General features: G+C 41.5%; 2 protein-coding genes across 2 annotated transcripts in view; one reads left to right on the forward strand and one right to left on the reverse strand.

Annotated features, from left to right (window-relative positions):
* Positions 1-275: 275 nt before the first annotated feature.
* Positions 276-17,326, reverse strand: papss1 (3'-phosphoadenosine 5'-phosphosulfate synthase 1). The gene is made up of 12 exons (XM_020591834.1): positions 16,720-17,326; positions 15,298-15,412; positions 14,975-15,210; positions 13,205-13,343; positions 12,444-12,562; positions 11,413-11,526; positions 11,118-11,229; positions 9,539-9,744; positions 6,922-7,057; positions 6,327-6,595; positions 4,754-4,983; positions 276-931 (listed from the first exon to the last, which is right to left on the reverse strand). Exons 1-12 carry the CDS (start codon positions 16,777-16,779, stop codon positions 793-795), a joined length of 1,875 nt encoding a protein of 624 aa, XP_020447490.1. The 5' UTR covers positions 16,780-17,326; the 3' UTR covers positions 276-792.
* Positions 17,327-17,808: 482 nt separating this feature from the next.
* sgms2a (sphingomyelin synthase 2a) overlaps positions 17,809-25,169 on the forward strand; it is a 12,261-nt gene continuing 4,900 nt past the window's right edge. Inside the window, exons 1-2 of the mRNA XM_020591686.1 lie at positions 17,809-18,330; positions 23,943-24,459. Of these exons, the coding sequence (XP_020447342.1) occupies positions 24,008-24,459 (452 nt within the window). The 5' untranslated portion in view covers positions 17,809-18,330; positions 23,943-24,007. The remainder of the gene's footprint in view (positions 18,331-23,942; positions 24,460-25,169) is intronic.

Consider the following 25,169-nt stretch of genomic DNA (forward strand, 5'->3'; position numbering starts at 1 on the left):
AATTGTTCGGTGTTCAGGGAACTCTAGCGGGTGCAGTAATTCTTTTTTTGAAAATGTGGACATCAGAAATGCTAAATTATATTCCCACCTTTCAAGCACTGTTCAGCAGTACTTTCCATACAAACTACTGTAAGTCATGTTCTTTAAATCTTTACACTATTTTTGCAACCAGTCATCAGAATAGTCATTAAAGCTACAGTATATAACTTAAGGTAGCACTATTATGAAACTCCAAATCACTCCACCGTGCTCCCTCTCCCTGCTCTACTACCACCCCACTGTGCTCTGCACCGTGCTCCCTCTCCCTGCTCTACTATGCTCCACCACGTTCTGCCCAACAAGAAATGAGAATGTAAAACTTACCGACTGAGCAGAAATAATTGAAAATCTCTGATTGTTTAGCAGTCAGTCCTGCTCAAAACCTTTAGGAAGCTGACACCTCTGCACTGCCACCAGTGCTGTTCAATGAGTCTGGGTCACAGGAGGCGTCAGCAGCACCTCTCCACATTAAGACAAGATTTGGGGCAGATTTCTGCAGCAAAAATATTTGGAAAAAGTTGCATACTGTAGCTTTAAGTTGGTGCAAAGACACAAAGGCTTGGTTCTCTCGCTCTGTCCTATGTTTATCAGTAGGTTTAGTTAAATAATGGGAACACAAATGAGCTAAGTTTCATGACTGAAATGTAAAAGTGACTGAAGCTGGAGCATGGTTTTACAGTAGCGGAGTGGTCCCCACATTCACTGTTATGAACATCAGTAGAACCCACTGTTTCTCGGTGTTGTAGGCAGCCATTAAGCCTTCTCCAGTGACTTGTAGTATTCTTTCAGCACAGCCCAGGCCTTTGGCGCCATGAAGCCATCAGGAGGATTCTCTCCCTCACGAGCCATTTTACGCATGCGTGTGCCTGAGATGAAATCATAGTCTTGATGGCTGCAGTTAAAAAAAAAAAAAAGAAAAGAAAAAGAATAACAGCCATGTTTCAAATCAGTGTAAAGATTGATTATCAACAGCGCAGCAAACATGAGCCAACAATAACTGCCTGCTGCGTTGGAATCGAGGCATACAAGCAGGCCAGTTAGCATTTCCACAAACCAGAGCTCTTATAACATTTCACGTCCCATGCGGTGAAAATAGATGTGATGATCGTTTGTGTATCAGAATATTTTTCTAACTGAACTCTCTACATTTCATACACTGACCATTTCTGGCAACTGCTTTCATCCTGAATCACTGTGGCTGGAGAGTTGCTGCATCAGCGTGCCATTGCAATGGTGGTTGGAAAGTGAGGCCAGTACAGCTGACCCCTACCCCACATATATGATTGAAATACTTTAGAGTAAATGTGTAATCAGTGGTGGAAGAATTACTGATGCTTTAAGTAAAAGTATCAATACCAGAGTGTAAAAAATAGTGTTACAAGTAAAAGTCCTGCATTCAGTGTTTACTTAACTAGAAGTACAACAGTATTTGCATCAATATATATGAAAAAGTACAGCTGCAATATTATGTATATTGGTTTACTGTTGCATAGTGGGTAGATTTAGAATTTTAACTACCTTGCATGCCGTTTTGAATTTAACTAATTTAAAATACATAATGGAAGTCTTCAGCATTTTCCACCAAGGATCAAAAAAGTCTGATGATTATACTAGACCTTGTTTTAATGATCAGTTTCTGAAAAGTAACCAAACTGATCAAAATGTAGTGGAGTAAAAGTACAATATTTTCCCCTGAATTATAGTAAAGTCGAAATAGCAGAAAATAGAAATACTAAATACAAACTGTTAAGTTCAGTACTTTAGTAAATGTATTTGATTATTTTCCACCTGCGTGTAATTTTAAGGTATTTTATGGGTCTTCACTAAACAATGAATTTATTTATATAGCACTTTTAAAAACAGCGTGTTGATTTAAAGCACTCCACAAATGAAACTGAAATAAGAATGACAATACAATCATAAAAATGAATAAACTCTGCTAGGATCCATGGGCCAGAGCAAACTGGTTTTTAGTTAGGATTTAAACTGACAGGGCAGAGACAAAGCTTTCACTACCGAGAAATTTCAATCTCTCCATAGACATTGTTTGACCCTAGGAGCCTCCAACAAAAATCTATTTGCGGATCTGAGAGCTCTTGAAGGCCTATGCCACTGTACAAGATCAGAAAGGTATCGTGGGGCCTAGGCATTTGTTACTTTAAATCTAAGTAACAGCCGCTTAAACTGAATCCTAAAATGAACAGGTAACCGTTAGGGGGAGGAGAGGAGATGTGCAGAAGCATTTTGCACCATTTGAAGTTTTCTAAAAGAAATTTTTCTGAGCCCAGGATACAAAGTGTTGCACTAGCCTAATCAGGAGCTAATAAAAGCAGGGATGGCAACCTGAAATCACTGAAAGAAAGTAAAGGTTTAACTTCGCTAAGCAACCTTAGCTGCAAAAAACTAGATTTAACAGCATTTTGTTTCTCAAATTTCAGTCTGTTATCAAATGAAACACCTAGATTTTTATGAGATGCTAGAGGGCCAAGGTTGCATGTAGACGAAGACTTAACACTTCCAAAGAGAACCCACTAAGTTTTGCTCTCATTAAGGAAACACCGCTGTCTGCCAACAACTCCAGGTGATGCTACCAACAAGAATCAATTTCCCAAAAAGAAGAATGAATATAGGAGCGCTACTGCCCTTTTTAAAAAGGTTGATTTTAACAACTGCCTAACTTCTTGTGAAGCTAATCTACTGACATTGAGTAGATTAGCGCTGCTGACCAGTTTCTGTTCAATTCAGTGATTCTAATAGACAAAAAACAAGTGCAATGTCCTCGATTGGCAGCTCAGACAACTTTAACCTAAATGATCACTTTACGGTATTGCGCACGTCTGACAAGCCACTAAACTGTGGCTACGTGAAGAAAAAGCTTCTTTCAAACATTCGGATTGTGGATTTCCTTTGCCCAAACATTTCTCGCTGCACACGGCGTACACCTGGTTCACAAAAGTTTAAGATATGAACAACTCCATTTGAAGCGAGCAGCCAAGCACAGCCTTCCTCTCTAACCGGCACTGAGGAGAACACGAGCACAAGTTCATCACATCTTCTCTTGCTTTGTCTATAAACTACTGTCAGGAAAAATAAGACTTTAGACATCTTGTTAGCAGACATTTACACTGCTCTCCACTGAGCTTACATTCAGAGAAGCTCGTCCTATTTCTGGAGTAGAAGGTCTAATTGTTATCACATGGTGCTGAGAGCACATCTTGTGGCTCTGAACCATTAAGAATCTGTGAAGACCTTGAACTTCACATGGCACAAGGTAGAGGAGCTCCGGGCCAGTTCTTCTGAGAACATTTTATACAGTGTCAAATTAGAAACAGACCGCTGTGATCTGAGTCATTGCACTTAAGAGAGACTGAGGGGTCTTGCTAGTTTTAAGCTAAGCATCCATAGTCCTTCTGAAATTAGGCAAGTTGCTGTCAGTGGGCTTGAGAATGGCATACCATAAATAACTTCTCAGTTATTCTTCTCTCAAGCTTTACCCCTTAAATAACAAGCCAATGACAATGACTCAAGGTCAATGATATTACATATAAAACTGTATTTTGCTAGATTTATGTTATGCCAGTCTGAGATGTGGCTGAAAGTCTGAAGGTTAATGAGGCGATTGTTTCCATGTTTTATAACTACAATGCATGTTATAGAATTGGTATGGTATGGAATCTCAGTTTTTGAATTTAATATTGGTGTCAATCATTAATTCATTGCTTCCTCTCTAGCTAAAACAAATTTGGACAGTCTACTTGTAATATTACACAAAATGACCCTGTCTAAAGTTTTTATCCTAAAGTGGAAAAAAAGATGACATCTATCAGTGTGGCAACAGATTGTCTCACAAACGGATCGTCTCGAATGTCCTAGCTTCTTCTGGCACGTGCCTACCTGTAACATATATAAATGATGCAATCCTGAACTCATGTTAAGCAAAAATTACTAACGGTGTTTCAAATTTAGAGGAAACTCGTGTTCTTACCTGGTCATGCTACGCCTTCAAAGCCAAGGAAAGCTAAACACATCCTCGGTTAGGTGAAACACTATTTTAAGAAGCACCGTCATGGCTTTCTACAGAAGTACTTAATGTTCTCGCTAAGCTCCAATTTGCTTTGGAGATAACGTCAAAAATATGCATCATGGAAAACAAAGGAAATCTAATGATTATTCTGGCCATATTTAGTTCCTGGCCAAACACGGCTACAGTTGCATAACCTGATGTTGGAGACTAAATCAGATCCGGAGGGGAGGCAATGAGATTGCATGATTTGGGGTTGTTTTTTTTGTTAGTCATGTGCGGTGCTCATATACAGACTAATTAATGGCAGGTCTCTGTAATTTTTGAGCAACATCAAAGCTCATACAAATCCACCAAACCTTCCAACTGCGTAAGAAAAAGCACTTCCTGTTTTTCTTGGCTTGGCATTTCACTATAAACAGAAAAAAAGGGGAAAGAAAATGGATGTTTTTGTTTTTTAACAAGACAAGCCTAATGAGTAATTAATTTGGAGAATGTAATTTCTGTTTAGGCTGCTGGTTCTAATTGGCCTAAATGTGAAGTATTACTTTGGACTAAATTTACAAATAAGCCTTTTAGTGTAGTTTCAGTGAGCACTCCTTCTTTAGACTCAAACCCTTTCTGTTTTCCATGACCCCACTAAACTTGGACTGTGGGAAACAAGATGAAATTCTAATATGAACAAGTACTCACTTTTTGGGGTCATAAAAGTCCATTGCTCGTTTGACCTTGTTGTAAGCAGCAACCTTAAAAGGCACAATCTCCAGGGTGATGAGGCCTGGGGCCATGGTGAGGACCTTCGCTCCGTGACTGGGTTCGTACAGGTCCTTTCCTGTGGCAGGGTGGGGCATGCCTGCAGGGTCGCGGCCCACAATGTAAAAGTTGGCACCGGCCACCATGCGAGCTCTGCAGTGCCACTGAACCTGTGGATGAGGAGAAAACAGACTGAACAAAGACTCAATAGTTTGGGAAGAAAATAAGTGAACATGCAATTTTTGTTTGCGCTTTGTTTGAAAGACTATAAAGAAAAACTTTGTGCCAAACATTTACAAAAGTTATGAATCCTGTTAAAAAGAAAACTAATCTGTGTAACGGTTTAGCTTTGTTTACTCTGTGCTCAGCATCCACCCCCAGTGTAATTGGTTTAGCTGGGCAGCTTGTCAGTGGTGTTGAAGGTCTTTAATGATGTATAGTTAATGAGACCCTGATGCATTGAGCCAGGGAGTCCTGCTGATATTAGTCCACTATGTAAAATCTCCAAGTAGTGTGTGATATTTGATGTTTTAAGTGTCTGATCAACTTGCCCTTTGTGTTGTATGTGATTTAACAGAACACCATTTTTGTAAAGATTTTTACTTTTAATATAGCAGCGACTGGAACCTGTTTTCTCTGGATGCTACAATATCTCACTACAACTTAGAATGTTATCTAAAATGTGTTCAGTGAAAGTAAAAAGATTAACTAAACTCTTAAAATATAAAGCTAGTTAGAAAAAAAAAAAGTTACCTGTACCCTTTTCTCTCATTAGCAGACCTACTCTACCTCCACGACTGTCTCTAATGAGTTGTTCCCTTTGGACATCCCTTATGGCATTCACCATAAGCGCTGAGGCTCTTGCTCCGTTTGTCATCATCAATAACTCCACAACCCTCACTCTAACAACAATCATGTTTGGTAATTACTAATACTACTTCCATTTGAATAATGTTCTTGGTTTAAGACGCAGGGTTTTTGATTAAAGTTACAAAACATGATTTCATCTCAGGATGGAATCTGTAGTCTCAAGAACATTCTGGCAATTATGAACACCAGCTGAAAGTGGAAAAGGCAGTTTTACATTTTGAGTGACAGATAAACTAAGGGCATATGTTGTTTTTAACTGGTAAACAAGGCCAGAACAATGATAGTAACAGTGGAGCTGAGTCTGTCTCTAAACCTCCCATTCAGAAATACAAACCGAGCAAACTCGCTGCCTAACATCCACCAGCCTCCAATTTGCTCTCAATAATTTGTTCCAGAACTTGTCGTAAGTGAATGATTAAAAGGTTTCCAGCTATGCTCAGTCGCAGAGGTTTGTGCATGGCATGGAAAGCAGCACAGCTACGCAGTGCCCCAAGACGACTATAAATCCCTTTTCCTGCCATTGCATATGTGACAGTCCTTGTCTCTGCGCTTATTGTCATTACTCAGTGCCACAATCTCATTTTTGTTCCCTGTCAGTTTTGCAGCACCCTAAAACAAATACAACACCCTTGACCATCTTTACCTCAGTTGGCCCCGCGTACATCATTGGTGAGGGGAAAATGGCAACAATGGTAGAATCGGGATTCAGGATACCCTCCTCCAGCACAGCCGCATGCTGTTTCATTCGCCAAGGCAGCGGCACATCATCGTCCTTGGTCCAACCTCCCAACGGGTGGAGCAGCAGAACAGGCCGGCGGTAGCCTCGCTCAATGAGACGCTTATGGGTGTCCTGCATCAGAAGGGCATGGCCGTTGTGGACCGGGTTGCGGAGCTGGAAGGCGAATACAGCATCTGAATAGAGATAAAGGAGGCAAAGGGTTTGTTATGATGAGACAAAATACATCTGTACAAGACCCAGAGACAATCAAGCATTTAAGTGCTTGGCCAGTACAGCATGTGTCATAACTGGTGAAGGGGTAGCTCACAAAGCTTTCTCTCATGTGACCCTTCTACCCCGACTCCTCCTTCCCTTTCCCCAAAGTCTACATGGAGAAAAATTGGCAGTCGTTTATAAATATAGTGACATTACCCTCTGTCTGAAAGTCCTTGACTCATGAGCCGTTTTAATTTAATTCTGATAGAAAATAAACAAAAACTAACAGAGCCTGGCCCCACACCTGCATTCATTTCTTTAAACTTCTGTTTGAGCTCAGTGGGTGTCAGTCGGTACTGATCGAGTCCATCGTTCCAGTAGATCCTATCCAGAACCTGTAGGTCACCACCAACCAGCCAGTCCCCACTTTCCATCACCATCTGAAACAGAAGTCACAGTGATTGTGACAGTGAACACAACACAAACATAATCCAGACTTAAGTGTGGTCCATAAAAATGTCACTATGCAGGAACCAGGCCAGCATGAATTATAATACCCCCCCGACACGCACACACAGCAGCATAAATCAGTCTCTCTCTCTCTGTCAACACAACTTTGCACTGCGTTCTTCTGTATTTGGCCACATTTACAACCTCACTTTTAATAACAAGAGGATGCACAAAAAAGATTGTATTCAACAATAAAACCTGGTGATGAGCTCATGACCACAACAGCGAGAGTGCTAATGTCAGAGTGCTACTGTTTCAGGAAATATTTTTTGCCTGCCTTCTGTGATATTAATGAAACCACAGCTAAAGTTACTGAAAACACTGGCCTGTGAAATGTTAATGTGATACAAAGTGACAATTTGCTGCAGGCTAGGCAATGATGGAAGCAAAACTCCAACACTGAGACGAGCGGCTGACTCAAAACAAAGGCCACAAATGAGGCAGGCAGTGACGGGATAAACGATTTCAAGTTGACTTAAGAAAAAGAAAAAAAAAAAATCTATCATGTCATTTATTTTCACTGATGTAATTTATTATTAAAAAAAACTGACTTCCATTCTTTAAAACAGATTGATTATACATAAAAATCTACAAGTTGTAATCAGTAACCACTTGGCCTGGTTGTGAGAAGCTTTCAGGAATGTGTTGTGATTTGTTTTCCACCCTCCAATTAATCCAACCTGTCTGCTGCCATGAAGGATACGTGTCAGTCTTATTCTTTGGAAAGACAAGTTGCAATGTTTCCTAAAATAAGTGAATGGAAAATGTCAGTGTGGATAAATCAAAGGAGCAGGCCTACGTGTACACATGTGCTCTGTTTAACCATTATAAATGCCTCAAAGACTTCACATGTGAAAGGTCCCTAGCCAAATAAACAGCCAGTGCACCATAGTTTCAGATGAAGGGGGCTCAAGTATGAATGACAGATAAGTAAACAAGAAAAAAGTGGATTAACTACATGTAATATGGAACAGGTCGTTTCTGGATGGAATGGCACGGGATCTTAAAAAAATGTTGTCGCTACCAACTCAGAAGTGTGTTGACAGACTGGCTCTGGCGCAGGGAGTTAAACATACACTTAAGCATACAGACACTCTCTTTAATGAGTGACACCATAATCGCAGCAAGGTGAACAAACATTCAGCTGTAACAGGTTGAGTGGATAAAGTGACAGTCGTGGAAATGCAGCGTATTTGGTGTTTGTTTAAAGCCGGTGCTTAGGCATCAGGTGTTGATACTGGGCAGTCACGGTACCAGTTTTAAGAAACTGCAGCATCTTGCACCTTAAAAGACATTATCAAGCCAGATTTGATGATAAAAAAGGGTGGGGAAAAAATAAAAATTATAGTCAAATGGTGTGAAATATTCAGACTGCTGTTGGCATTAAAGTTAATCATCCTCCAGCATTTTTAGCAATGGGCTCTAAATTTAGCCAATGAGTTATAAAAAGTAAATCTGACGATGATCTTTCTCAGCAGTAGCAGGATGTTTGGTTAAAGCAAGTCAACATAACTTTTTTGCAGGGTGTGGTTTCAGGATGTTATCTTGCCACTGAAATGAAGGCAACACAAATGGAGACACAGTGGTTAGCGCCGTTGCCTCACAGTGAGAAGGGTCTGGGTTCGGGCCCCACCCGGGACCTTTCTGTGTGGAGTTTGCATGTTCTCCCCGTGCTTGCGTGGGTTCTCTCCGGGTACTCCGGCTTCCTCCCACAGTCCAAAGACATGCAGCTTAGGTTGATTGGTGTCTCTAAATTGCCCATAGGAGTGTGTGTGTGTGGTTGTTCGTCTATGTGTTAGCCCTGCGATGGATTGGCGACCTGTCCAGGGTGTACCCCGCCTTCGCCCGATTGCCGGCCGGGATTGGCTCCGGCCCCCCCCCCCGTGACCCCGTTCAGGGACTAAGCAGTAGAAAATGAACAAATGGAGACTGGAAACATGTTCCCAGGCTTATCTGAAGAAGGGTGAAAGGTGGGAGCTGGTAGGGATTTCACAACATGTTCAGCTGAGTCCTACAATGATCTCAAACACATATGGTGGAGGCTGAGTGAGAGAGTCAGCCTCCAAATATAACACCTGCACAAGGAGGGTGGATCAAAAAGATCAAGTGATTACACTGGGCGTGCTGACAGACTGTGAGAAAAGCTCAACTCCACCACCTATTCAGTCTTTCCATAAGCAATGTGAAAAGGCCAGCTCGGATGGATCTGTGTTCTGTCAACGCTGAATCCGGGGAGGCAGTTTGCTTTGTGTTGCTTTTAACACACAGCACACTGAGGCAGACGGTCTGCAGATGCTGCAGGATAAGCTATTGAATCTTCTATATCACTTCCAACACGTTAACCTATACCGTAAATCCTATTTTCAGAGAATAAAAACCCTAACTCTGAATGCGTCATCTCAAAATTTTACCTTGATGTAGGGGTGGTCTTTGCAGGTGGTGCCCCACTGACGTGCACAGCGCTCTTCTTTGCGATGCTCATAAAACTCAGGGTTGCGAAGGATGGCAACTCGTCTGCCTTCATAGACCAGAGCCATGGCTGTCACACCATCTAAACGCTCTTTATCTGCAGTGGAAACCGGCAGCACCACGGGCACTGACAGGTTGATGACACCTCCTAGGACAGGGAGCAACAGAGCCATTTTTATGATGAGAAAACATGCATTTAACCAGAAACTTATTTAAATTATCATTTAATCTGCAAATAATTTCCTCTTTTAATCACCAAATATAACAAAATAGTGAAATATGATCATGACAGCTTCCCAGAGGTTTTATCCAGCAGTCTAAAACTCAGATGTTCTGTGTACTATCAAATATGACAAAGAAAAGCAACAAATCCTTTCATTTAAGAAGCTAAAATCAGAGAATGTTCTGCTTGAAAAAATACTTAAACTGTTAACTGATAATCAACTTTGATAGATTCTTTTTGTCAAAAAGAACTTTAGTTGTTTCTGCTCTAAAACCCATGGACATGTGATGCTGTCTGTTGGCCTCTATATGTTGACAAAGCACAATCCCTGAGTTCAAGCTGCATTAAAAGGTAACCTGTAGAGCTTTTGACTACTATGTGCTACAGAACAATGTTTTTGCAAGTGGGCCTCCATTTAGTTTGTATAGTGCATACTGTATGCAGGCAATGCAACAGTCCTGCCACCATTTTCAAGGCTGGTGCACTGATCAGTAGTCAGCAGTCCACACAGGCTTGGATCAGTTCTCTGGGTTCATTTTGCCACCCAGGTTAACAGGGAATAGCATACTGTTGACAAGACATCAGATCTAGGATAGGCAGGACCAGGCAGACAAGAGAGGACACTGACTGTTGCTGCACACCCACCTCTCCCCTGGACCCTCTCCCGGTCCCCTCTCTCACAGTGTAGAGCTTAAAGCTGGTTTCAGTAAAACAAACATGTTTGTTTTCATCCTGTGTGGGGACTTTACATTCATTTCTTGGAGACTTACTGTAACCTTAACCATAACCACTATGTGCCTAACCCTTACCCTAATCTTATTTAAGTCTCTCAGCACATTCAGCAGTGCACAGTATGTACTGCAGCTTGCACTGAGATGCACAGGGAATATCTGTTGATCTAATTTAATGCTCTGTTTAATCAAGAGTGTTCAAGTTTTACTTGAATAAAGTGGAACGTTTAGAGGGAAGCAAAGAGTTACAGCTGAAATACATTTGAGGATTCAATAGGTTGGCTAAGAGTCCATCTTAGTTCTCTGTGTTTATATAGGCTCACAACAGGGCATATATTTAATTAATTCCTGCTATATTTGAAAGGCATGATGGCGGTGCCATAAAGTGATTTACAAAAACAACATTACATTTAAGTACTGTTGGAGAAAATGTGTACTTAGGTCCCAAAACAAAACCATCTGCTACCTCTGGTTAATCCACATTGTGAGCACTCATCACCACCTAGTGCCCTTTTGTAAAATATAGCAAAACTCAAATTTTAACATGACATGTTAGGATTTTCTTACCATCCAGCAGACAGTCAAAATGAAGACACTGCAAGTACTCTCTCTCCCTCATAAAACCATTCAGAGGAGTGGCCCAGCCTTCAGCAAGCACCTGCACCCACTGCATATCCACCTGAGGGTCAGACATACAGTTACAAAGGTTACATATGAAGGATAGATAGAAAAACTGGACAGAAAAATGACTAACAGTGCTAATAATATGCACATAAATAGTGGTGTAACAGACCGTAGTTGATCTGTTTATAGTTTAACTTAATATAAAATGTATTAAAGTCTTTTTAAAATTCAAAAGTACCTTGGCAATCTGTACAGCAGGCAGAGTCTCTGCATCAGCCCTCGCCAGGTCCAGTTTGTTTTCCTGAACATACAGCTCCTTTACTTCATAAGATGCATCAATGGGAACTATATCCTGTGGAACCAAAAGAGTGTGAAATTAATTATTCTACAAAAATCATGAGAAAACATCCCAAACATTCAAGACTTTGGTAGAGCTTTCCTATTTACTAAAGAAATATTGACATACCTGATACAGGGTAGACACAGTGACATCAACAGCCATACAATTATGAGACTTCACTGACCCCTAGTGGCCAAAAGGCAACACTGCATCTCAAGTCTGAATCTCAACAGTTGACTCTAAGCATGATAAACATATTTTAAACACATCTAAGGAGACTGATTAGCTTAGCTAAGCAGACAGCCTTTCTCTCTCTGCTATCCACTCATCCCAACCAGTCAAGGCAGATGGTCACCATCAAACAGCCTGGTTCTATCACAGCTTTCTTCCTTTAAAGGGGGTTTTTCCTCCCCACTGTTGCCACTTGTTGGGTTTTCCTTTATGTAAAGTGCCTTGAGATGATTTTTGTTGTGATTTGGCGCTACACAAATAAAACTGAATTGAACATCAGCATCTCCAAGGCTCAAGTTTTGTCCATCAACAAAATTCTAGCTGGACCAATTGCAGTGAACGGTGAACCACTCGACTTCGTTGAGGAATTCACCTACCTGAGTAATCTTGTAAGGACAACACAGCACAAAACAGCATCAAAACAAGAGAAGGGAAAGCTCACAGTGCTTTTACTAGACTTTAGCCAAACTGGAAGTCGAAGCAGTACACCCTTAGAACAAACGTCCAGCTGTACAATAGCTATTCTTTTCCAGCTCAGGAACAGGGACAGCTGAGTTGAAAGACTTGGGCTTGACATGGGGCAAGACACATCACGCTGTACAAGAAGGTTCCCAATGGGTTCAATTATGCCCTAAGTCCCATTGAGGATGAAGAGGGCTAAGCTAAAGTAAACTAAGGAGGGCAGTTAGTCTTCTCACCCTCTCCTGAAGCAGGTCAATAAGCTGTTGTATACACTCATTCACGCTGCAGGAGTCGGTTTTCAGCACCAGCTCTGGGACCTCCGGCTTCTCGTACTCCGAGTCAATTCCAGTGAAACCTGATAAAAGATATACAGAGAGTACAATGCAAAGTTTGAGCTCTGTACTAAAACAAACAAACAAACAAACAAAAAACTACAGTGTATGGAATATCAGTGCTCCAACAACACATGTAAGCCAGATATTTGTTTCCCTTGAAATACCCTTTAATCAATAACCACACAACCATGATTAATAACTACTTGATCCATACTCTAAAATCAAAGACTACTATACGAGTAGGTTTAGAAATTTGAACAAAGGCCAATCTGCCCTACAGAAATGACACAAACTCAGGAAAGAAGAAGTTGTGCACTGTTACCTTAAAGAAAATTCGATAAAAGCAGAGGAGAATTTAATTTATAGCACCCTAGGCCTGCTTGTTTTTTATTGGTCTATGCTGACCTAAACGTAACCATACCAGGCTCATAAATGGGGCAAGATTATGTATCGGATAAAAAAAACTGATTACAAGCTAATTATAAACATTATAAACCACTTATTTGTACTCACTGTTTTCAGTGCATTTCACAACAAAGTATAATTTTAAGGTACATTTTGACGCAACCTCTTGAGGGTCAAAATACTATGTAAATGTATATGAGCCAGAGAATCTAAGCCTTGGAAATACTAATGCACTGCACAGTCTGCAGATACTACACCTCTTATTTCCCCTGCTCTGGCTCTCTTGTACAGTCCCTTCACGTCCCTCAGCTCACAGACATCCAGCGGGGCATCCACAAACACCTCAAAGAAAGGCAGCCCTGCAGCCTCATGGATCTTCCTGGCATTGAGTCGATCCTGACAAAAACAACATATACAGCAAGGTACAGATGAGATTTAGTGACAGATAGTGTGCTTTTAAAGATCATCATTTGTTTTCTGCTGGAAGACATCACCATTCACAGCCGTGTGCAGTAATTAGGTCTTACTGCAGTCAGGGTACCACTGGCTATGACATGGAGGTCTGTGCAGCCCTCACAGGATATGCCTTCCCAGACCCTCACTGACCCACCACCAAACCGGTCATGTTCTGATGTTCCAGGTGCATAACGTTCACCACAGCATCTCCAGACTCTTTCAAACCTGTCACATGTGTTCAGTGTGAACCTGCTCTCGTTTGTAAAGAGAACAGGGAGCCAATGGTGGACCTGTGAATTCTGGCGTTCTCTGGTGAATGCCAGTCGAGATGCACGGTGTTGGGCCGTGAGCACAGTACTAGAGGACAAGGGGCCCCACTGGAGTCTGTTTCTGACAGTTTGGTCAGAAACATGTGCACCAGTAGCTGCTGGAGGTCATTCTGCGGGGCTCTTGCAGTGCTCCTCCCGTTCCTGGAGCAGATACCAGTCCTGTTACTGGGTTGGTGCCCTTCTACAGCCCTGTCCGGCTCTCCTGGTGTAACTGCTCATCTCCTGGCATCTCCTCCATGCTCTAGAGACTGTACCAGGAGACACAGCAAACCTTCTTGCAACTGCACTATGACTGCCATCTTGGAGTAAATGGACTACCTGTGCAACCTGACTGTGCTGCAGGTACCGCCTCATGTTACCAGTACTGACAAAGACACTAGCAAAGCACAAAACCTGAGAAGAATTAGTCAGGAAGGACAAGGAGAGAGCATTTGTCTGTGGCCACCACATGTGAAACCACCCCTTTTTTGGGGATTGCCTTGCTTTTGCCTCTCCATTGCACTGGTTGTCACTTTCATTTGCACCAAAGCAAGTAAAACTGATTCACAGTCACTTGTGCTTCCTAAATGGACCGACTGATATCCCTGAAGTTTAACTCACGTGGTGTTATACTGTGATGTTTAAGCGTTCCCTTAAATTTTTGAGCAGTTTTTAAATCGTAGGTAGGTAGGTACTTTATTGATCCCTCAATGGGGAAGTTTCAGTGTTTCAGCAGCAATGGAGAACAAACAACATAACACCATGAGAAGCAAACACCACACACATATCTAGATAAACAAATTTCAGCACCTCAAGCAGCAATAGAGAACAGACAGCATAACGCCATGAGAACAAGCACCGCACACACATCCTGATAAATTCCAAGTACTCAAAAATAGACAGAATCAAGTATTTGAATAATCAAGAACAGAATTTACATATGTGTATATTAACCATGCATTTTACCCCAGGATTTGAGTTTTGCCCCTCAGTTGACGCACCTCCAAAGGTCTACTTTATCAAGTTACATCATAACTTTGTATTCTTGCATTAAAGACTAGCATAATCATCTCACCATTTTCAGAAAAATAATAATGAAGGATGGTGATAGAAAACTGTTCCTTAAGGAATTTAAAAGTACCAAAATATAGGTTTGGTAAAAATTGTGTAACAAAACAAGAGCCAAATTTTCTACAGTATCAGTGAAGCTCAGCTATATTTAACCCCATCATCATCTGATGCTTTCTTTAGTGAGTCACTCACTCTGCTGTAGGGAGAGATGAAGCTGGCGATGCAAACCAGCCCAGCATCAGCAAAAAGACGAGCCACCTCAGCAATGCGTCTGATGTTCTCTTCTCGGTCTTCTGGACTAAAACCCAGGTTCTTGTTCAGCCCCTGACGGATGTTGTCCCCATCCAGAGTGTAGCAGGGGATACCGTGGCATACCAGGTACTCCTCCAGGGCCATGCTCACCGTTGTCTTCCCTGCACCGGACAAACCTTTACACAGGGGGGAAAACAAAAGGGTTATGAAAAAATTACTTAGAGGCACCCTGAAATGTATTTTTGTAACATCACACAACCTACCAGTCAGCCAAACGGTGCATCCTCTGAATCCTCCTCTTGTGCCCACAACCTGCCCACGCTTGTTTCGGCTGACGTGATGAGCTTGATAGGTAACATTAGTTGCACGCTGCATACCCTGAAATGATACTATGTATATTGGCTCTGTATGCCTGATATTGTTTGTAGTGTTTGTGGGATCTCGGAAGGCCACAATGTACTAATACTGTAGCACAGAATTACCGTGCATTTAAGTACTAATCAAACAAAACCTCTGCCTGGCAAATACAAATAAAGGTTTTGTCGCCACTGATCCTGAAACCATCAAGTGGGCTGCAAGGATTTTCAGGGCTCCAGACTGTGAGTGATCATCATTCGTATCTTGTGACCAACTGTTTTCAAAGAAGGGTGCGACTGGGTGCACCTACAAAAAAGGTTATGCAGGAACGGCTTGTCTCACTGTAGAAATGCTGGACAGACGTAACAATTTCTACGATACTGTCATCTTAATGTTTATCTGCAGGTCTGTCATTCAGCTGTCTCAAGAAGCAGAGACTTCCAATATATCAAATGTGTCAATCCACACTGAAACACACGTGTCATCTGTGGACCCCTTCTTATACTTTGAGTCAGTTTTTTGCTTTGGCGCATTTGAAATGTAATCTGCACAGACAGCTGCTTAAATCAGGTAGATAGCCTTATCCTATTTATGTGTTGGAAGCTTGTTACTTCTCTAGCCAGGTGAGCGAGAGAGATGAACTGTGCATGAAGTCCAACACCAAAGAGCAGAAATTCTTCTTCAGAAGAAAAACTAACTATAAAATAAATCGCTTACCCAAACGGCAAATCATGTGCACAATTTAATCATCAACATCATCATGTTGCCTGGAGGCTACAGAGCACTAAACAGAGACTACATAAAAAGAGGTGGAAACTTGTTCCAGAAGTGATTTTCCCACTTACTGTGTTCTAAAAGTCTTCCTCTCACAGAATTTAATGATAAATATAGGTTATGCACATTGGATGGTAAGGTTATTTTAAATAGTTTACAAAAAATATTGATTCTTCTGCATTACGTTGCAAAACAGAAGTGAAGAAACTTAGTGGCACCGATGCTTCCTGTATTAAATGTTGGTCTGGAGCCCTGCAGTTATTCAAACTGATGTCATTGCATTAGAATAAGTTAAGTGCGTTAGTGATGAACATATTAGCCACTTTTCGGTCGCGGAGGTGGGCAGTGGTCGTGAGCACGGCAACCAAGGCTTTACATCGCAGGGCTAGCTTTACTGCATAGCAGTAACGTTAGCTATAATGTTAAATCTGCTTATTAGCTAATCTGTGCGGCTAGTTAGCTCACTGGCTGCTGACTAGTGGAGACGGACAGGCCGGGAGAGACTTGATGAATCAAAATGCTGAATTAACACAACTCGGTAAAATAAAACTCACCCAGTTTGCAGCAGTGTTGCTCAGCTTCTGTTTCTTGTGTGAGTTGCCATATGTCTCCATGGCTGGCAGCAGTCGGCGGCTAGTTCAATCGGTTATCTCTTTTCAAACACACCTAGCAACAAGCCCCTCTGCTCCTTGTTTATTATTACTGCTGGTGTCTTTTGGTTTTATTAACAGGTACGTATGACGAGCCTGGCACACGAACCGAGGAGAGTTTTACTAGCAGCCACGTCGTCACCGGTGATGGAGTGACGCATTTCCTCAGTCTGACGTCGGTGCGGAAGAAATACTGATCTGATGTCAGTTTTGCATCGTTAGCTGTGTCCCATTTCAACGGACGCGTCCTTCGAAGGCTGCATTGGAAGACCGATTGCGTCATAGCACAAGACCGTACAATTTGGAAGGCTCCTTCAAATGCGGCCGAGAAATGTGTCCTTCCTTCACCGGGCAACGAAGGCTCCAACTCTCATTTCAGGTCGGCCCATGGTTCGGACTTCAAGTGTACAATGGCCACGCCTTCCTAGACTGCGTCCTTCGAAGGACGCAGCCCCTGAATTGGGACACAGCTATTATGTATCTCGAGAGAATAACTGGCTCAATGACTCAACTTATCTGTAACCAGTAGCTGTAAAACAGAGAGTTTCTTACTTGCAGGGAAAATCAAGTTCTCCTAAAGATATAACGAGATTTAATTATTGTTTACATGACTTAAATGTTCATGTACTGAAAATGAAACAAGTATAATTTAATTGATCATATGGCTATAAATAGGCTATGAGAAGTTACTTACAACAGTTACAACATCCATCCATTTTCCAAACCGCTTAGTCCCAAACGGGGTCACGGAGCCAATCCCAGCCAGCTGCGGGCGAAAGGCGGGGTACACCCTGGACAGGTCGCCAGCCCATCGCAGGGCCAACACACAGACGACACACACAAGCACTCCTACGGGCAATTTAGAGACACCAATCAACCTATGCTGCAGGTTTTTGGACTGTGGGAGGAAGCCGGAGCACCCGGAGAGAACCCACGCAAGCACGGGGAGAACATGCAAACTCCACACAGAAAGGCCCCAGATTGGCCGGGGCTCGAACCCAGAACCTGCTTGTTGTGAGGGAACAGCGCTAACCACCGCGTGTTTGTGATATAGAAATCAGAAACAATATTTCTGAATGATATATACGGACTCTGCATGCTTGTGCCATAGCTGGAATTGCAGCCTTGCTTTAATTCCATTTGAACAATTTAGATGTTCGTGGTAGTAAACAGAAGATTTTATGTCTCCCTAAAAATGCACAATTACGCACAAATAATACGACATTGTTCTACTCCACTAACTGTTAAGATGACTGCAGTCTTGCAGAGCACCTCTTTTACATGAACAGGGCCATTCTTGCGCTGATTACAGGACCGAGTCTGAATTAAAGGGGATGTGAGGCTGAATGAGAATATGTGGAGCTTGGGAGGAGCGCCAGTCTCTCCATAGCGAGACTCAGTGTCGTAGCAGTAACAGTCCAGCCTGAGCGAAGCAGCGATCCGACAGGGCGCAGCATCAGGGATTCAAGGAACCGCAGCTACAGGAAGAGGCAGTAGGAGGCCCGAGCAAGGCAGGTAGGATGCTATGAGCTGTACAACGTGAAATTAAATGCAGATTTTCATCCTGTGTGCTGGGTTAGCCTAGCTGTTATTAACATCCTATGGCAGATTAACTGTGGCGTGAACTTTAATAGGATGCGCTGCCTGGTTAGGTTTATATTCCTGATAACATTCAACTTTTTATCAGTCTGGCTTACAGATATAGAAATGCACCTTAGATACGAATTCTATTCGACATGCATAGCCTGTATATGGATTTCTGTTTGTGGTATATGTCTTTTTATTCATATATATTCATCCAAAAAGTTTGATTAGGTTGGATTAGGCACGAGCCGGGAGACTACGTGTTCGTGTTATGATGATGTGAGTCACAGCATCCGATCAGCATAGCATCAGGTGACATTCAGAGATGAAAGACGATGAAGCTCTAACACATTTAAATAGAAATCACAAACAATATTTCTGAATGATATATACGGACTGTGCATGCTTGTGCCATAGCTGGAATTGCAGCCTTGCTTTAATTCAATTTGAACAATTTAGATGTCAGTTCCCAGTTGCAGTAGCTTTTAATGAAAAAGGAGAGACCCCAATTACAAGGCATATAATAACCTTTTGCCCCACCCAGCAGCCTTATATAGCACATGGTGTTTAACAATGTGTGTGGCCACTGTGTTACACCCCAAAAGTAAACTTCAAAACCAGCCATGGCACACAAATCACATGTGACAGCCTGCCACCCTATAATCTATTGGAAGCATGGGAGACACCCAGTCCTGAAGCTAACATTACTGCTAGTATTCACCCCACATGTGGTTCTGGCACCCACAAAAAGTGGATGGCTCCATGCACAGTGTGGCTGTGTTGGCTTGTATACTACAAAATTTGGTGTCTTTTGAGAAATAACGCTAGGACAGTGAACTACTGTAGTATTACACAGTGGTCACGGGAGCCAGTAGACTATGCGAACATCACTGTGAATCAGAGGTTTTAAACTTTTGCTCTCTGTCTTTAGCATCATTGTCATGACATGCTAGTAAATGAATATGCAAGGTAATTACTAAAGGCAAACCTTATTAATATTACTTAAATGTCAGCATCTGCTGTTACCACAAGTAGCCCTATACTTATACTTGAGTATAGGGCTGCTTTAGTACTTTACTTATTTCTATTTCGTGTTACTTTTTACTACTACTCCACTACATTTCAGAGGCAGCTGTACATTTTACTTCACTGAATCTAGTTGATATCTATAAATACTTTGAATATTAGGAGTATGAGTAGATACGATGAGCTATTATTATATGCAGAGTTTAAGATTAAACATGTTTACACTACAGAGTAGTTAATAACTCGTGTGTAAACTTAATTACACTCAAGCTATTTTCATGCATCAATGCTACTTTTACTTGTGTTACTTTAAGTAAACCAACAAAAACGCTCTACTTTTCATGGAGTATTTTTTATATTGTATTACTCAGGGCACAAATGAATAGACTGTTGATGAGGCATTTTTTTATTATAAACTCAAATAGTACTTACATAGCACCAAAGTTTTACTGTATACAAAAGTATTATGCTTGTTCAGTCCCATTCTCTTCAGTGAGACGTTTGAACTATTCATTTAATATCTGGAACTGTTACTGAATCTGTTGCTGGGATGAAACAAAACACTCAAATCTAAACATGATGTAGTGCTAAACATGCAGGTTAAAGGATGGATTTATAGAGAGCACATTTTATAGTATATAGAGTCAACTCCTTCTTGTAGTGTCACAGTTCATAAAGGGCAGGGTCTCATCTGGTGAGACTTATTTTTAACCCTCCCTCTGTTGAAGACAGTCCTCATGATGTGAAGAAGAAAATGAGTGGCCAGCAATAGTACCATGTTATTATGAAGGCCTGAAAATGGAGTCCAAGCTCTGGTCAAATACAGCCTTCAAAGCAACTGGGTGGCTTCTCTTGAAATAGATTATCCATTATGGAATAGGTTTTTATGCCAGTTTTCCACCACCTATCCCCTTTAGAGTACCGGGTGCTCTGCATGGTGGGAAAATACACCAGTGTACGTACTGTACACTAGGGAGGAGGGGACCAGTGGAAAACGTGTCTAATAGAGACACTGCTGACATTCCATGTAAAAGTACACACAGTGGAAAGTCTCCCATCTTCTTTGTACCAAATGTCACACTGCTCTGTCAGTATGCACAGACAAAAGAACCATAGAACTTCAGGACTGTGTTTGTAGTTTTTCCAACACAGAACTAGTACTGTGACACTTTTGAGTCAATATTTACAATAACTACATTTCCATAAACTAAAAATCAGAGCAGCAGCACTCAGTGAGACTGTCCCCAACAGAGAAACTATGGCTTTAGTGATTTGTTCAAATCCGTAGATCACATGTTTACATGTTCTTTATATATGACTCCATATGGCTCCATACAACATCAGAGACGACTTTACATCCCATATCCTACCAATACTCAATTTGGGTTTCTGTGACCAAGTAAAAGTCCTGCATTCAAAATGAACTTAGGTAAAAGTACAAAAGTATTAGCATCAAAATCTACTTTAAGTACCAAAAGCAAAAGTATTCAATAAAGCCAAATGGCACATTTCACATTGATGTACATTATATTATCTGGTTCATTATTTTGCACCTCACATTTAACACTGCAACTGGTAAAGGTGGAGCTAATATTAACTACTTTATATGCTTACAGTTTGAAGTGCTGATGGGTAGCTAGTGAATTTCCCACCTGGGATCAATAAAGTTTTATTGGTTATACCGTATGTTGTTCTGTTAATCAGATACAGAAATGTAATTAGTAACTAAAGATATCAAAATAAATGCAGTGGAGTAAAAAGTAGAAGAACCATAGAACATCTGCCTACAGACAGGAGTAAAAAGTACAATATTTGCTTGTAAAATGTAGTGAGGTTGAAGTATGAAGTAGCAGAAAATTAAAATACTCAAGTAAAGTACAAATACATCAAAATTGTACTTTAGTAAATTTACTTAGTTACTTTCCGCCTCTGTGTGTCTGATCAGGGAAAAAAATCTCCTATTTGATCATTGCTTATGCCAGTTTGACACATTTGAATCCACTTTTGCTCATAAATGCACTGTAGGGCTAAGGGGATGTGAATCTAAAAATGTCCCAGTATCATAATGAAATTACCATTGGCACTGCCTCAGTGTTTCAGCAGTACACACCACAGTCTGTCTCACTCTGTTCATCTAAGTACAGACGGTAAAAATGTCTGTTATCTTTTATTTTAAAAACCAAAAGGAAACATTCACAAGCTTTTACACTTATAATGTAAAACGCTGTGCTACAGCAGCATCAGACTGACTTCTCCTCACAGTAAACTTAATCAAAATATACGATCACATCTTGCAGTATAAGTAACCACAGAGATGCAACATAATCTCACTAATAAGATAAGGGGCATGGCATGATAATCAGCTTATACTGTTTGTCTGCTCTTGCTGATTTATTTGCCATCTTGGTCAGTATTAATAGATTTTATGAACCCTTAAAGCCTGTCACACTTTGTGCTCTGTAGCCATCCATCAGTTGCATAACAGAGGTTGAATCTGGTATGGGTTAGTCAGAGGGCATTCTGCTCTAACAGCCTTCCTCCACTGTGTGTTGCCAAAAATTGATTCTAGGGAACTGGTTCTTTCAGCAGCTAGTATCCAATAATAATCTATTATTATCCTTTTTCAGTTTGAGTGTCAAGTTCTTCTTCAAGTACCCTTCTGTATGTATTCTAGATGACATTTGTTGAGATGCATTTCAGAGCCATTAGCAATATCCTCAAATCCATTAATGGGGCTGTTAAAGGGACTAGAAGCCTTTTAGATGTGAAAGAATAAAAAAAGACCACAGCTGTAGTGCTCTCTCAGATCATTAACTGAAAAAAGCCCAACAACCCAAAGCCCAATAAGCACAGGTGCCCCCCAGGGATGTGTGCTCTCCCCTCTGCTGTTTTCACTCTACACCAACGACTGCATCTCAAAGGACTCCCCTGTCAAGCTCCTAAAGTTTGCTGATGACACAACGGTCATTGGTCTCATTTGAGACGGTGACGAGTCAGCCTACAGACAGGAGGTTGAGCAGCTTGTCCTGTGGTGTAGCTGCAACAACCTGGAGCTGAACACACTCAAAACAGTGGAGATAACAGTGGACTTCAGGAAGAACCCCCCCACCTTACTCCCCCTCACCATACTTGGCAGCACTGTATCAGCAGTAAAGTCCTACAAGTTCCTGGGCTCCACTATCTCCCAGGACCTGAAGTGGATGTCCAACATCAGGACCATCATCAAGAAGGCACAGCAGAGGATGTACTTCCTGCGCCAGCTCAGGAAGTTCGACCTGCCCCAGGAGCTGCTGATACAGTTCTACAGAGGAATCATCGAGCCTGTTCTCTGCACCTCCATCACTGTCTGGTCAGCAACTAAACAGGACAAGTACAGACTTCAGTGGACAGCCAGGACTGCAGAAAAGGTCATTGGTGTGAGCCGGCCCTCCATGGAGGACCTGTACACCGCATGGGTCAAAAGGAGGGCGGAGAGGATCACTGCAGACCCCTCACACCCCAGATACAATCTGTTTGAACTCCTCCCCTCTGGATGGCGTTACAGGTCACTGTGCACCAAGACAACCAGGCACAGGGACAGTTTCTTCCCCCAGGCTGTCACTCTGATGAACACTTAACCAATGACCATATGATTAGACAATAACCCTCAGGGCAACACCTGTGTTTATATACATTATACAGATTATACAGACTCGTACAGGTCTCTGTTTTTAAGTACTCTATCTTTATTTCTGTTTATCTCATTCACCTCTGGCTTCTAACAGTTTATCCATTATTAATATTATTTTTTTTGTAGTTTTGTTTTGTTTACAAAACAGTCTCAGCAAAAAGTCCTGTTCTAGAGCTTTCAGTTGTATCACAGGATCTTCTTCAGCACATGGAGTTTCCATGGTTGTCATCGGCTTTTAAGCCACTGTTAACAAGAAGCAGAAAAATGACATTGTAAGATCCAGAACAGTTACTGGATGGACTGTGGTGGCAGTGAGATTCTTTTGTCAGGTCAAGAGTGAACTTTCAGTCTCAGCTTAACTTACTCTACTTTTGTTTGAAAGCTTTATGATGCGCCCCTAAATTGGTCTGTTGCAACAGATTTCCTGACCATGAAACCACTGGACCTACTATTGCAACTTCTTCCTGAGGACAAAACCAAAACAGTATGATGGAAAGACTTCAGAAGACCCAAAATAAGAGTTTTACTGAATGTCCAAACAGAAGCCCTGTCTGAGTGGTTCTGGTCAATGATAATGGAAAGGAAAATGTAACAGCATAACTCACAGAACCACATTTAAAACAGATGGTTCTTACGTATAAACTCAGAAACAGCTTTTCAGTCTAAAGTAGATATTTTCAGTGAGCTGAAGAGTGAAAATAATGGTAAATGAGGGTGCATCTCCTCACTGTTTGACATCTTTAATGCAACCATGCAGTGCTTATTTACTTATTTGCTTTTCTATCCTGCACAAATTCCAAACCTTAGAATCTGCCAGCTTCCGACCTTTTGCTTTCTGTCATTGCAGCTTAAAAGTTTCGACCCTAAAGGAGCCACAGGAGCGGGCCCCGTGGATGGACAGAGCAGGCATCCATGGCCTCACAGGAGCTTATGGATGCAAGCAACTCTGAAACCGCTGATACTCTGAGTCCAGGAATGGAGGGCGCTGCTGTGCCCAGCAGTGGTAAAAGCTGTCCCATCCACACACCTGGCAGCGAGGATACAAAGCGGGGCTTTCGGAAGGGCATAGGGAGGCATAATGACTATGTGAAGATTTCTGTGCCAGAGTCCAAGGTCAATCGTTTGCCCATGGAATGGTGGAAGACAGCAATAGCCTTCTTTTATGCTGGTTTTAACCTGGTCCTGACCACAGTCGTCATCACTGTAGTCCACGAGAGAGTCCCACCCAAAGAAAGCAGTCCACCTCTTCCAGATAAGTTTTTTGACTATATCGACAGGGTCAAGTGGGCATTTACAGTGACAGAGATCAACGGCATGGTGCTGCTGGCCATTTGGCTGATCCAGTTGTTCTTCTTCAGATACAAGTAAGAACCTTTGCTACTACTGTATCTGTTGTAAGTCTAGTGATATTCTATTTTTTTACTGTATCAGTTATTTTTGGCGATTTGAAAAATACAGAATAAAACACATGAAAGTTAAATGAGGGGTGAAAACACTGTAAAACAGGCTTCAGGCTAGAGTACTGCACAGTGAAATGGTTAACTGTTTGTGGTTATGTGTAATTTGTCTATGGCTTGATACTCATTATAGTTTATTGAGTCTGCCGTCAGGGATGAAATCATACAGTATATCTGTCTTTCCTACGGGGGAGTTTTCCCTGTATGACTTTCAAGACGGGTAGTTTATAAAGCAGTTTATTAAAAGAACAGAGACCAAAACCAGACTCATACAGTTGAGGTTTAATATGAATAGCTGAACAGTGTTTTATTAAACTCAGATTATATTTTTCTAAATATGGCCACAGTCTCCAGATTAAGTTGCTCTTTGCTGCTTTGTTTTTGTATACAGTGAGGAACAGAAGTATTTGAACACCCTGCGATTTTGCAAGTTCTCCCATTTAGAAATCATGGAGGGGTCTGACATTCACATTGTAGGTGCATTCCCACTCTGAGAGACAGAATTTAAAAAGAAATTTCAGGAAATCACATTGTATGATTTTTAAAGAATTTATTTGTCTTGCACTGCTGAACATAAGTATTTGAACACCTGAGAAAATCAGTGTTAATATTTGGTA

The sequence above is a fragment of the Monopterus albus genome, unplaced genomic scaffold, assembly GCF_001952655.1.
Source record: "Monopterus albus unplaced genomic scaffold, M_albus_1.0 scaffold15.1, whole genome shotgun sequence".
NCBI lineage: Eukaryota > Metazoa > Chordata > Actinopteri > Synbranchiformes > Synbranchidae > Monopterus > Monopterus albus.